At 40.6% G+C, this 13,690-nt stretch overlaps 6 protein-coding genes across 6 annotated transcripts; 3 read left to right on the top strand and 3 right to left on the bottom strand.

The window, feature by feature from the left end:
• Window positions 1-85: 85 nt before the first annotated feature.
• Window positions 86-1,651, bottom strand: PHALS_05431 (uncharacterized protein; the record flags this gene model as incomplete). The annotated part of the gene is made up of 3 exons (XM_024723001.1): window positions 86-96; window positions 158-183; window positions 243-1,651. The coding sequence occupies 3 exons, from the start codon at window positions 1,649-1,651 to the stop codon at window positions 86-88; spliced, it is 1,446 nt and encodes a 481-aa protein (XP_024574022.1).
• Window positions 1,652-1,992: 341 nt separating this feature from the next.
• On the bottom strand, window positions 1,993-4,021 carry PHALS_05430 (hypothetical protein F444_00213; the record flags this gene model as incomplete). Its single annotated transcript, XM_024723000.1, has 9 exons — window positions 1,993-2,038; window positions 2,121-2,167; window positions 2,239-2,434; window positions 2,508-2,694; window positions 2,759-2,930; window positions 2,992-3,034; window positions 3,490-3,534; window positions 3,613-3,826; window positions 3,886-4,021. The coding sequence occupies 9 exons, from the start codon at window positions 4,019-4,021 to the stop codon at window positions 1,993-1,995; spliced, it is 1,086 nt and encodes a 361-aa protein (XP_024574021.1).
• A 1,907-nt stretch (window positions 4,022-5,928) lies between these two features.
• On the top strand, window positions 5,929-7,666 carry PHALS_05429 (uncharacterized protein; the record flags this gene model as incomplete). The annotated part of the gene is made up of 3 exons (XM_024722999.1): window positions 5,929-6,125; window positions 6,212-6,357; window positions 7,368-7,666. The coding sequence occupies 3 exons, from the start codon at window positions 5,929-5,931 to the stop codon at window positions 7,664-7,666; spliced, it is 642 nt and encodes a 213-aa protein (XP_024574020.1).
• Window positions 7,667-9,163: 1,497 nt separating this feature from the next.
• Window positions 9,164-10,624, top strand: PHALS_05428 (Tetraspanin/Peripherin; the record flags this gene model as incomplete). The annotated part of the gene is made up of 9 exons (XM_024722998.1): window positions 9,164-9,272; window positions 9,335-9,581; window positions 9,646-9,844; window positions 9,903-9,916; window positions 9,979-9,991; window positions 10,070-10,123; window positions 10,189-10,272; window positions 10,360-10,469; window positions 10,573-10,624. 9 exons carry the CDS (start codon window positions 9,164-9,166, stop codon window positions 10,622-10,624), a joined length of 882 nt encoding a protein of 293 aa, XP_024574019.1.
• A 28-nt stretch (window positions 10,625-10,652) lies between these two features.
• On the bottom strand, window positions 10,653-11,325 carry PHALS_05427 (hypothetical protein L914_00189; the record flags this gene model as incomplete). Its single annotated transcript, XM_024722997.1, has 6 exons — window positions 10,653-10,671; window positions 10,722-10,830; window positions 10,899-10,956; window positions 11,019-11,075; window positions 11,131-11,175; window positions 11,233-11,325. 6 exons carry the CDS (start codon window positions 11,323-11,325, stop codon window positions 10,653-10,655), a joined length of 381 nt encoding a protein of 126 aa, XP_024574018.1.
• Window positions 11,326-11,945: 620 nt separating this feature from the next.
• On the top strand, window positions 11,946-12,338 carry PHALS_05426 (uncharacterized protein; the record flags this gene model as incomplete). The annotated part of the gene is made up of 1 exon (XM_024722996.1): window positions 11,946-12,338. The coding sequence occupies one exon, from the start codon at window positions 11,946-11,948 to the stop codon at window positions 12,336-12,338; it is 393 nt and encodes a 130-aa protein (XP_024574017.1).
• Window positions 12,339-13,690: the final 1,352 nt, after the last annotated feature.

The following is a 13,690-nucleotide window of genomic DNA, read 5'->3' as shown; positions in this document are numbered from 1 at the left end:
AACAGAAAGCATGTTATATTCATCTCGTGGGCGAAATGTTGCCGACACAAAGATTGCAATCCACTACCGTGAGGCTTCTCTTGCTTTATACAGCACCTGTCAAAGATAGTAGGTCACATTAAGTTCTCTCAATCAAAGCAATAAGCTCAGATTTTACCGTTAATCACCACATATAACCGTGCCCTTGGTCGGTGGGTGCGTTCCAATGCGTCGCAATCAAATCATAATTATTGAGCTTCGACCAAAAGTCATCGTCAGGTATCACAAGCGATTGTGACGTAGCGACCTTTGTAGGTTTTGACTTTGGATACACAGCTTTGAGATCGGCAAAGTATTGTTTGTATTGTTCAAAGGTCGTTCGGGCATTTTTCAAAGCCGTCACCACGGCTTTGTCGGTAATCATGGAGTACAGCATATTGCATGCCATTTCAGAAATTGACTCTGGAAGGTTTTCAGATGATTTCAGCAGTCCCATCACCTGATCGAATGGTCGATTGGAAGTCAAAAAACGATACAGATCGATATCGAAATATTGAAACTGTTTCCTGTATCGAAAGGCATAAATGAGTAACGATATGAGCTCATCAGCGTCTGAGGCAGACTTTTGATAATCGTTTATTTCTTTCAGCGCCACTGCCGGAACTTTCCCCTCGTTCAGACATTTGACCGAATACCAAGCTCTCCGCATGATTTTATAATCAGCTGAATGATGCGGAAAACGAAGGGAGAATTCTGGGTTATCAAGCACCTTTGTCATGTCTTCGCTCTCCGTCAGTCCGTTGTGAAGTAGAAAGTCAATAAATTCAAAATAGTTCGGTTTTGAAACCGTCACAGAATAATTCCAGACGAAATGTAAATAGTCAAACCACACCCAAAAGTTTGAATCATCCAAACCGATGCGTTCCTTGGTGCCAAAGAGAATCCGACGAACATCCTTCACACTGTTAGGGTTTTTGATCCAAGCTTTAAAGACCAAAGGTTTAGAACCCGCTCCTGAAAGAATGATTCGCTCAAATTTCTCTGCGAGGGATTGAAATTCTGGCTTGACGCGAAGATTTTCTAACAGGATCATCATTAGAGACACCGGTACGCTTTTAGTCATTTCTTCCGATACCGCATACAAAGCAGAAAACAGCGCCTGATCAAAACCATCAGAAGATATGCCAAGTTCTTGATAAACCTCTTTGTGGGTGATAGCTAGTTCAAACCACTTATCTATTATCTTGTCGAACTCGATTGGACTATTGTGTGCAAGTATCTCATGGAGCTTGGAATACAAACGATGGTTTACATCGAGCCATTTGTTATGATTGAAAATTAAAGCCGAATTTATTATGAGAGGGCCGTTCAAATCCGTTTGTATCTTCTGCAGCTTAACACTAAATATACCTGACATTTTCAAGTCTTTTAAAAATTCCAAATCTTGCATTCTTGCTTCCTTTTCTTTGCCATCAACATAAGTCATGTTCTCCACAAGTGCGACATTGTGTCTTAGTGCTCTGTTAGAGATCGTGTAAGCCTTGTACGCTGGTGTGCAAAGTGGATCACGACCATTCGTGTCTAAGCCGTGACATGCTCTTTCTCCCAATCTCACTGCAAAGCAAAAGCCAACTCCATGTAAAAAGATGGCGACGAAAACGTACACGCGCATGACAGTTCTAACAGGGTGGTGACAACTTGAGTTTTGCAGAATTGTGTTTAAAACATGAAAAAAAATGGTTGGTTCTGGTAATGTATCATAATATTTGTTACATTTTCGCACCACTAAATTGCCAATCACAGCACTCCAGCCAAAAGTGCTATTCAATTGAGCAAAATCTCGACTATCTACGAGCCACTGTAATCTTGATTATACCTGACTACCTTGTACGAGATATCTCGGTCAAGATACAAGATATTTCATGCTGTATGATTTAAGTGTTGGGTCTATCGCATATGATTTTGTACATGCATTTCATGTGTAACGTTATCTTGAAACAGCTATTAGGTGTTTTATGACGTATCATCTAGAATCTTGATATTCATCCATAACTGTAATCTAATTGTCACATACGACGAGTACTTGTATAATCTTTATCAATTACATCTTTTAGCTTGTTCTTGGTGACCATTCAACGCACTTGCGTTCTTTTAGCGCCTGAAGCTTGAAAGCAGCAATAAGACTCGCCTAAACAATATTGTAAGAGATAATAAGCAATTTCTTTGCTCTTTCTCGAAAACAAAACTTATTACTCTTACCTGATCAAGAACACTTTTCGTAATTTTTCCATTCTCGTCAATCGGCGGTAATCGCATCATTTCTTTCCCCGATTGAAAGAGAATCAAAGTCGGTAATTGCCACGACGACGTAGATACATTAATTTGATTCTCCACAGCTAGATCAGGCCATTTGTTTACATCTACCCGGCCAAATTGTAATGAGGTCGAAGAGTATCTACTCCACAACAAAAATCACTTTTAGTTTTTAAAGCAAGACAAATCGAATGAATAACAATAGCATTCAGAACCTAAGCGAGAGGTCAGCAAGCATTGGTTCATGTTCTACACAAGAATCACTCCAGTCCGTATAGTAGAATACAAGCCAAGAAGGTGAGTCAACAGCTTTTGTGATTAATTTTTCCATTGTAGCTGGATTGAGCTCGACAATATTCGACGCGCCATCGTATCGCGGCAATCCCACTGCTCCAAATAATACTTTGCAATTAAATAGCAACAGTCAAGAGTCAAATTCTTTGGATACTACGACCACAAGTTGTACCTAAGCAGACGACCAAATACCACCCAAACAGAGTAATGTCCAAGTAGTAAAGTGATGCTAAAATAGCAATTTTGCCATACATATAGAAAAGCGCAATGACACCGTCCACTGTCGCTTTTTTTCGATAATTTAGCAGCCACGAGCCTAGTGCTAACAGAAAAATCTCTTGCTCCTGTCATACCAAGTCAATTTAAACAAAATAGTTTTCAAGATTAATATGTTGATTTTCTTACCAGTGTCAAGTTTAGAAAGTTTTCTCGCTGAAGCAATGCCTCGCTAGTATGATGATAGCGAATTGGCACATACATTAGCAACATTACACCATTACAAATGTAGTAGGGAGCAAGAAATCGCATCCACATGCGCGTGGAGGGAACAGTACGTGGCGCCATTAGCAAGCTAAATCGATATCTTTGAGAAATTCTATAATTCTCTGACCTGTATAAAATGATTTCTTTTGAAATTAAGTTATTAATGTACATAGTACTTTGAGTTTTCCAGATTGATGCTAGCAACTCTTCAATTTAATCACTGAAATTCTAAAGAAATTGTAATATTTACCATAAACTTTCACTTCAAATGCTGTCTAATGTATTTGATCTATTGTTAAGAAATCCATAGCTTAGGCCAGCATTTCATACTGATATTGACGACGTAGCCGTGCATGGTGCAAGGTCGTGCTGTAACGTTGTCGCAGACTTTCCATTAAACATAAAGCTAACAATGCGTACGCTGGATAGAATTTGTGACGCTCGAAACGTGCCAATTGATCTTCACTGACACGTACACACGCAACAAGAAAGCAATAAAATTAGATTGTTCGTCCTTCTGTCAGAAATAAATACTTCACTGACTTGAGTTTAAGTTCGTCGCTGTGTTCACGTAAGAAATCACCAATTGCTCCTCCTTGGGTAAAAATGACGACAGATAGACCAAGTTCAGCGAGAGAGATCCACATGAGGACGTCTGACGATAGTGCCATACAAATGGAGCAGCTTTGAAAGACTAAACCAAAGCTGCTCATGATCGATACGACGACGAGAATGCTACCGATAGCCAATAAAGGAACTGTGAAGCAGCGTACTTAGATCTTAGACATCAGATCATTCCAATCAATAACAACGCACCATAAAGCCACAACGGTGCAAAGTGATTCGTGCCAATATAAAGGCTATAGATACATAGTGCAACGCCTGCAATGAAATCCACGCCGTTAAAGATTAAGAGTCCGGCACCAGCCAAACACTCGGAGCATGACGCCATTATGTCAGGATGACCTCAAGTAATTTCATTACTTTTTTTGTAAATATCCAATTTAAAGCTAAACCATAGGACTTTTTGTAACGGGGTTACAAGAACCCTGATAAACAGGTGTTTGTCACACGAGATATGCATGGTGTAACCACACCCAAACGAGAATACTGTACGGGGCTAGATAGCCAGTAGTTATGCATGTATTTAGATTCTACTATATATTAAGTATATTTAGGAGAATCTAAACATTTAAAATTAGAATAAAAAAAGTAAATAAAAATCAGTTTTGGATTCAAACCAGAGTCAATTAGCCTTTCCAAGGCTAATTGACTCTTGGAGTAAGCGGATTGCGATCCGCTACATCATACTTGGTTCTTGTAAAAAATGCGCTTCCTCAAGCGCTTAGCTACGGCAGCCCCGCTGCACTATTTATTCTGTGTGATTTGATGGTGAACCTGAAAATTATTATGTTCCTGTCTTTCTTGTCCAAAACACTTACATACTACTCTGCCGTATAAATATACGATCCAATCATTAGAAAAATCCGCAACATCGTTCTTCAACATTTTTGAGCGGCGAGATCTGAATTACTTGCCAGCCTTGATAGTCTTCTCATACTTCTTTGGGTTTAAGTTATCGATGGTCCATTAGGTAAAACGAAGGGCTTGGTGGTGCTGGCGCTGACACCGTCATGCGCGAAATACTCGTCGCTTACTAAAATGATGGAAAATGATATCTTCATTATCGTCAATTAATCACTTCCTTTTCCTTTTGACTGTGCACATTTGGGTCGTTTTAAGAAGTGTGAAGGTCTTTCAAACTTGTCTTACCTGCGAAAATAATCTTTTTACTACGGTGGTATTGGTACATCATCTCTGCTACCTGATCGATAGTAGCATTGAATATATTGCCAACACTGAAGCAGAAAGCTTCTGATATATTTCTTCCATAAAAGCTGCGAAGCCGCTCCCGAAGCTTCCTGCGAGATCGTCTCGAAAGGTCAAATGTATACTCCTCCTCCAAAGTTATACAATTCTTCACCATCAACTGAGTGCACGTGAGGCTATTGTCGATATCGGCATCTCAAACTTTTGCCTTGAAAGCGCGAACTATCTATATTGCCGTTGCTCGGTTCGTCGGAGGGTAGAAACTGGGGAAGAGATGCCTGAAGTTTTGAGCGTGATCGAGTAAGTCGCAATCATTAGTTTCAAATAGATGTCAAAATTGAGGCGCGCCCCTACTTGTAATGATGGGCTTCGGCGTGTGTTAGTTTCACATGTATGGATGCGCTGTACTGTTGGTCGGACATATCGCGTACGGCAGCCATGAATGGTGTAGCGCAAGCGACTTCTACAGTCTGCAAAGTCAATAGTACGTCTCCTGAGCGCGTCGATCCATGCAGCCCCGGTCTGGTCTCCAACGTCGCAAAAAAGATAGTAGTGCTGCAACTGGGAGCTTTTCGATCAATTCTTGATAGGCTTGAGGCGATTTCCTTCTCAATTGAGCTAAAATTTGAATACAGATTGCGGTGCGTAGAAGGTCGAGAGCGATATTAAGTACACTATTAGGCATTCTTTGTGGGACTTGTAGCAGCCGTATGCAGAAAGCGACAATGTATCCATAGCGATTTGTCTTCCCGATGCCACTTAACTATTCGTGTCTCGTGGTTTTTTTTACAGGTAAGGGCTGACGTTGACATCGGAGTAGGGACTGCTGTCAGCGGAGAGGATGTGCTATCGGTGCCCTCGGTCTTATCCTATTCGACCGTGGAGACCCGTTTACCAGCACAGTGTTGAGCCGATACAGTGTCTCTGGTTGCTGTGAGAGGCGCCTTGTCTCTCTGTTAAGTGTGAAGATTGCGAAGGTGCTTACCACATGTTTGTGAGCTGCTCACGCCACGAATTTTTTCTTAAGCAATGCGCCTAGCTGAACTTTGTCCTTGGTTTGCTTCTAGATACGCGTATTGGATACAAAATGCTGCTCAATTTTTCGATCAGTTCAAAACGCTCGTCTTCTTTCTGCGCAAGTCGACGCTGCAAGCAACGGTGACAGATATTCTCGAAGCGCTTGCATTTGCACATACATCGTGTTTGGGTGATAGTCATCCTGATCTGTAGCACTGTGGTAAGGTTGTACAGCGTTCAAAGCCTCACAAATGTGTACATTTCCAATGACTTTTCTGCGTACGCATTTTTGCAGTCGCGCGCTGAGTGAAAAACACTTAGGCATCTATGGCAAGGTACAAGCGGTGAAACTGGCGAGTGATGGGCATCTGTATCATAGTTGTGATCGTCTCACATTACCAAGATATGATAAGATGCGCCAGGAAGCGACTTTATCAAGAGGTTCTTGCTGATGAATACTGGTCAAGTCAACCGCCGCGATCTCAAATACCCTGGCTCCCGCTACTTTTTAGACAATGGCTCTGATCTCTCGATGTTAGATTCTTGAAGACGGTGACATGAATGACAGGAATATCATGTGAGGCAGCAAGTGTACCGCGGCGTTAACTCTGACACGCGGATATCATCCGTGGCACGCAGGCTGATCAACATATCACCAAAAGATAAAGCAAAATGTGGACCGACGCGCGCCATTCTGATTATAAACAAAGCACAGGATAGTTATCAGTGAGATAAGAACGTAGCGAGTGGTGCGAGTGGTGCCCACCTCGTTTAGCAGTTGCTTGACCTCCGCATCCAAACGTTGATCCCTGCCAAAAGCTTTTTGCACAGCGGACATGAAGCGATATATGACATTTGTCGTCGCAAGCTTGATATTAGGCGGTATCATACCATACAATCGATAGCTGACGTGATTGCGGTGAAATTCGTTGAAGACATCACTTTCATTCGACAGTAGTTTTTTTTAAGAAAAGTACGACGGCTTGTGTGGAGCAAGTTGTGGTCAAAGTACAAATACCGCGTTTTTCTCCAACGTCAACGACGGCTGTAGGTTCTCAGTAGTGTATTGGTGCACCTCCTAAGGATGGAGAGTCTCAACTTTAAGCGGGGCCTAAAGGTGTTTTCTGTTGCTCTTACAAACTAAGAAGTGTTAGTGCCAACCCGGAATTTATACTGTGATGATTGCTAGTATAAGAAATGCCGAAGACAGAGGTTTCACTCCAAGTGTTGGCGTCTGATACTCTCGCGGTGGTTTATAGGCCGGTTGGAAAGAGGTCGCTTCATGTCGCGTTGAATTTCGTCACGGACAGTCAGTGGCTCGTTGATACTGCTACCGGTGGTGTCCCGACTGCAAATCTGTTTCCGGTATTTTTGGAAGTCGCCAATCACAGGTGACGTATTGGTCGTCTCTTGACACCCATATGTGCTATTTCATTTTTCACATTCAGTAGTGAACATGTTGGTAGAAGAGACTGGGATCATGCCATCAAGTTGTCAACAGCTTCTACTGTCAAGAAAGCTGTGGATTGATGGATTTGAAAATTCGGGACTGGCTACGCAAGAGCATTTGTCGTCGATTCCGACTTGGAATCTGCGTCGCCTTCCGAGGCAGTTGAGCCTCTTGGTGGCGTGTTGTCGTCTGGTGAAGCAACAAAATGGGTTGATCTTGCTTCGATTAAGCCGCTCTCTCATCCAAGGTGAACATCGCAACCGTCAGTGTCGTCTAGCAGAGGACTCGGCCCATGAGTAGCGTGGTAGTCCCCATCGTTGTCTGCGATCTTGCTGAAGGCTCTAATGTTACTTTTCCAACATTCAGGCGCCTATCACTAGCGGCAGGATACTTATCAGCTGATCCCGGCGCAGGATTCGGGGACTTGCACGCCAGCCAAAATATTCAGGAGTTGGCATGGTGATTCGTTTATTCTCGCGTTTGTCGAGACAATTGAGTCAATCGACGACTACGAATATTCGTAGCACTCCTCGTTTTGATTGAGAGATCTTGACCTCTACCTCTAAGTTGGACTTCAGATCTACAAGTATGAAATGGATAGAACTACACTCAGCTTTGGGGACCTAGAAACTAAGCGCTCTCGGTTCCAGTTCCTTGGGGATTCAGTTTTTCGTATGAAAGATGTGCGTGAGCGCGGTCCTTTATTAAAAAAGTCTTGGTTCATCCAAGCCGTAAATAGGATATTTAGCAACATACTAAAAGGTGCTGTAGCCTTGAATGATTCATTGGTGGCCATCGGTCAAAGGTGGTGTTACTACTCCATGTTTGTCTAAACTAAGTGCGCTTTTTGAGAAAGATCACCTTGACTGGGCTCCAAAACTCTGTTTTCCTGATCTGTTGATCTAGGGGCCGTTCTTATCGTAGGGAACCTTGGCATCCTCAACGCAAGTTTAAAAGCGGGCCAGTTGCGAGGATCGTGCTTTTGGCGGTGGATCATTGATTTATTTGGCGCACGAAAGCGAGCTTTTGGTGCAAGAACGTTGGTTCGCTCAGAGAGTTGGTATGGTTAAGATCGTAATGAGAAGTAGAACTTTAGGCGCTGTGGCTATTTGTCAAGCGGTTCCTTCGCACGGTGTTTTCAGAGACATAATACGTTTAGTATAAGTGAGATTCACATTTTTGTGGGGGAGGATGAAACAGGTTAAGTACTGTGATTTTGCGAGCTTAACGGCTACAACTGGTGCAACTGTATAAGTTTAGTTCGGTCAATTATATTCGATTCCCAGGATATACAAAGACTGGAAGACTAATGTATAAACCTTTCGAAATTTTAAAAAATGGAAGTATGGATTGCTAGTGGCGCGAGATATAGACAGGGAAATGCGGGCTACTAGCCACACGTTCAAAAAGGAAGACAACTTATGATGTAAAGTTTTGCCAGTTGTTCAGCCAGATATCACTCACTGCGCAAGTCTCTACTACAAAGCGCAGAAATCAATACATTGTAAGTGGCTACTTGATACATCGGCAATTGAAATAAGTTCGACTCTTAACTTAGTAAATTACTGGCGTTACTACCGGTATGTTTAATATTTCATATGCGTTTTTCGGTAGTGCGGTGGTATTCTGTAAATTTGATAGAAATTTATAGTATATCAGTCTTATAAAAGAGATACCACCCATTTTTCGGTATTTGACAATGCTAAGACTCTCAAAATAACTTTATTATCTTCCGCATCCTTTCAAAATTTATATCTTCTCCAATATTTGTTCTAACAGCTCATCTTCTATTCAATAATGTGCAGCAATTCTTGTAACGAATGTCGCGTTGGCAGTGTTCTCTTTATCTGTAACACTGTGGATCTATTCTGTGGTATAAGTCTTACAATCTACAGTCTTTATCTTGGTACGAATCTTCTTTTCTTTCTCTTCTTCATATCATATCATAACGAATCTCATACTTCTCAGGATTAAATCATTTTGCACCACAATGGCTTTACCTGCCCATACTAGCACTGGGCATATTCCTCCTCTTTTCAACTTTAATGAGTTGGTGTGGACTCTCAACTCAAAGCTGCTCCTCATGTCTTTCGTATTCGTCGTATCTTTTTATCCTACTGGCATTCACTGAGCTTCTCTTAGCTCTCATCATGTTAACTCAACGTACTGCGATTGATCAGTTCCTACAACATCATCAACATGAATTAAAACTTTCGTAAGTTTGATAAAATTTCAAGTTTGAACTCGAATATTTCGATTAACTTTTTTACTTTTTCTAGTGATGATCAATTACAACAACTTGAAAAGAATTTTAAGATTCTCACGAATGGACTTTTCGTTCTCTTTGGTTTGGAAATGATGAGAATTTGTTGTAGTCGTGGATTATATCATGCACGACATTATCGAAAGTATCATTATCACCAAATGAAAACTTTACATCATCTCAATAACGAATTATTGACGATCAAGACAGAAAAAGTAAGAAGTTTTCTAACATTGTTGCTTTAAAATTTCTAAGATTTTTAATGATGAAAAGGATATTTCAAACAAGTATGCAGTGCTTAAAGAAAAGTATAAGAAGAAATACATGATATCAAGATGAAAGCGCAAAGATTTGACGAATCGGTGAGTTCTATCATTCTTTGTTTGCTACAGATGAAGTTAACGTCGTAAGTTATGACATTCGTTGTAATGCTGACCAAGTTTTGCCATTTCCTTCGTCATTTGGTCCAATTTCACTTGTTGATCGTTTTGAATGTACTTGACTTCGTTTCTTATTGCTCGTATCTCACGTGAACAAAGTGTTAGACATTCATCAACAGCACACTGTTTTCTATCATCATTTTTCACAAGATCATCGATTGCATATTTCGTACGAAGATCGCGAGACGCAATTGCATCCGAGAGTGCGTCCATTCGTTGTGTAAGCTTCACTTGATCATTTCGACCTTGTTGTTCTAAAGTTTCTTGTAATTTTTTAAAATTCCCAACAGATTTCGATTGCTGTTTTGCTACTGAACTACGAAGAACTGAATAAGCGTCAGCAAGGACTTGAACATCACTTGCAATTGACGATAAAGTTCCAGTCGTTTGATCTTTCAATGTAATCAATTCCACTTGAAATTGACTCGTCTCTTCTTTCAATCGTTTCAAGGTGACACTCACATCTTCTTGTGCTATTTGAAATGATTTTTGAACTTGAACAGTATCTTGTTCACGAGTCATAAGATCTTTAGTAGCAGATTTTACAAATGCTAGCTCTGCTCGAGATTCATGAAGTGAGAGATCAATTTTCGAACACAATTCTTGGACATAATGATAGCGACGATCAAATGTTTCTTGAACTTTATCATACTTTTCATCCTTTTGGACTTGAGCTTCCAGTGCTTGAAATGAATGTTCCAACTTATTCACACGATCTTGTAAGTTTGAAGAAGTAATTGCAAGTTTCTTGTGCATTTCCTCTAATCTCAAGACGAAATAAAAGAATCAAACTTAAGAATTAAATTGTTCATGAATGTAATTGACCTACCAACTTCACATGTGACAACATCAGAGAGTGAAGTAAACGCATCATGTAACATATCTACCTAATACCAAAAAGAATCAATTGCTTCACTCGTTTCTCACTTTGTTTTCCTTCTATCTTCACCTTATTCACAAGTTCTTGTAATGTTTCATCTCGTTGATTCACCTCTTGACTTTGTAGCTACAATTGATATCATGATATACTTTCAACAATTCAATATTTGAATAAAACACACCTCTAAATTCTGTTTTAACTCTTCAAGATCCAATTCTAATGCACTCTACACACCAGAATGTAACAAAACGTTCTCCTTTCAACTAAAAACAAGATCAAGCACCGTTTTCTTCGTCAATGATATAGCAGACAATGACTTGACAGTCGTCGTACTCGAAGCTTTGGAATTCACTGTAGGTCGTCGTAATGCTACCATCTTTAATCTTAATCGTAGTGCAGTAGACTAAAGTGACCATGTCCGTTATCGTCCGTTATCAAAGCTTATCGCTAAAAGGCTGGCGACGATAACGAACTGTAACCGGCTCCTCCGGAGAACATTAACATTAGTTGAAGTCTGTGCTTTTTAAAAAACTTTAGGGTGGAACATACTCACCAACTGAATGATACAAGTCGTAACTTAACATTGAAATCGACATGAATTTTATCAATCATTTGATTCTTTTCTTCTCTATTTTCTTCGATCAATGTCAACGGTGCAATTACCGCTAGAGATAACGACAAGAGCGAAGACTTGAGTTTTTCACCGTTAAATTCATCCAAACACTTGAATTGAATGGCAATCACTAAATGTGTTCCGGAACTGCGAACGTTGTGATGTACAACAAGCATGTTGTAAGATCTTTCAGATATGAATGCGACTAAGTGTTCGCACTTGATGATCATGTAACAATAGAAACAAGTTTCCAAAATTCGCACAAGATCTTTTCAACCTGGGATGAGTCGGGCAGGAAACTTCCATTAAGTACAAGACTATGGAATGAATCATGCGAGCATTTGAAATTTTACTCCGTTCGTCTCAAGTTGAGTTGAAAGACTATGATGGCGATATTCTCACCGCATCATCGTTTGGGTCCTCAAAGTTTTAAACAACGCTATCTCGCAACGTTAAGTGAAGATACTGAAGTACCAGTTCCAACTGAACCTTTGGATGATCACGATCCACTTGTATTACAAGTAGATCGCAAGGTCGAACCTGTATTAGCATTAAAACATCGTTCGAAATCCGAGAGTTTTATTTGTACGGCACAAGGCATCGTGTTTGAAGATAATCAAAGTGAATACAGTTCCAAACTTGATCAACTCGTGGCACTAGCTGCAAACTTAAATGCACAAGGTACACGTAGCAATGTTTTGTTGGCGAAAAAAGCACTTCGGTTTCGTAAAGCTATTGGACGTCGTCGTAACGAGTCTTATCAGATCGCTGTTTGATCTGAAACGTTGTGTATGACAAGTAATTCACCATTGTGGTGTAGCTGTAAAATTCCGAACAAGTAGGAATTTGGTTGTGTTAGCTTAAATTTCAAGACACAATGTTGTTTTGTCTAGCAGTAATTTGTAGAATGTGTTTATTCTATTGAACTATTTCACATCTAGTTCTCCTTCTTACTATTCTTAGATACACAAGAAAAGATGTTGATTTAACTCACGAGAGAGTCGACGTCTAACCATCTCGTGAGAATATAGGGAGCAAGCCACGCAAGAGTCGTCCTCCACTGATAGACAACCTCATTCTCCTCAAAGTTGTAGCATTATGGAGAGGCAGTGGAGGGCGATTCTCGTGTGGATGACTCTTCGAAGTTCTCTACCATTCCCATGTCGACTGGACAAAAATGCAGAGCTGTAACCTACATTGCTTAGGCGAATAGAATACCCTCACTTTACAAACTCACGGGAGTTTAAGGTCCTATCTCGACAAAATTTCGCTGGGACCATTGATGCTTAATGGACCGTGACGTCATATTGGGATATCTACATGCTCGACAAATTGTCGTCACTATGATTATATTCGACGTTCTACGTCGGGTTTTAAGGAAAAACCATCCATCCGGGGTTACATATACTGATCATACGACTTCCTGGGAATGTTGTTCTCAGCGGGAATCGAGCTCTCTTGTATTGCATGAAAGCAAGCAGCATACGGTTGCGATATTTTGCGAAGGAATGCTTATTCCCACGTAGAAAACAACAAAATATGACCCTGGCAGAACACCGCCAGACTATGTCTGATAAACAAAGGTAACAAGGTTGTCGAAGTAGACTTTCTCACAAATGATTTTAGAGGATCATAGTCTACCAAAGAGCTGAAACAGCTTGATGAAGTAAACTTAGCAAGGTTACGTGTTTGACTAGCTAACAGTTGTTCTTCGATTTTAAGTAACTAGGTTGTCGAAGCAGACTTCCAAACGTGGAAGGTCAAGTACAAATGATTTTAAAAGGTCAAGATACAAATGGTTTTAGAGGATCAAATTTTACGCGCAATTCAAAGTTATAACTCAAGATTTCCGTTCGCAGCTAAAGCTCCAGTGTCTTGATGTCATGAACGACATCACCACTGTCGTTGTCGTCGCTGCTGTCATGCCAAAACGATATCCCGATGTTCTTTGCTCTTGCGTATGTCGCGTCAATGCAACTTGGAGAAAAAGAGAATGCAATGGGCCTCACTAATACATAAGAAGTTGTATTAGAACAGATTAGCGTTGGCTGTATTGATGCCGTCCTATTGATTGATGTCAGCCTCAATATTAGCGATTTACCAAGAGCTCCTGATATAATGTACGAGC

This window comes from Plasmopara halstedii (genome assembly GCF_900000015.1).
Source record: "Plasmopara halstedii genome assembly, contig: Scaffold_289, whole genome shotgun sequence".
In the NCBI taxonomy this organism is placed as follows: domain Eukaryota; phylum Oomycota; class Peronosporomycetes; order Peronosporales; family Peronosporaceae; genus Plasmopara; species Plasmopara halstedii.
The sequence above is the reverse complement of the archived record's forward strand: the minus strand, read 5'-3'. Positions and strand labels throughout refer to the sequence as shown.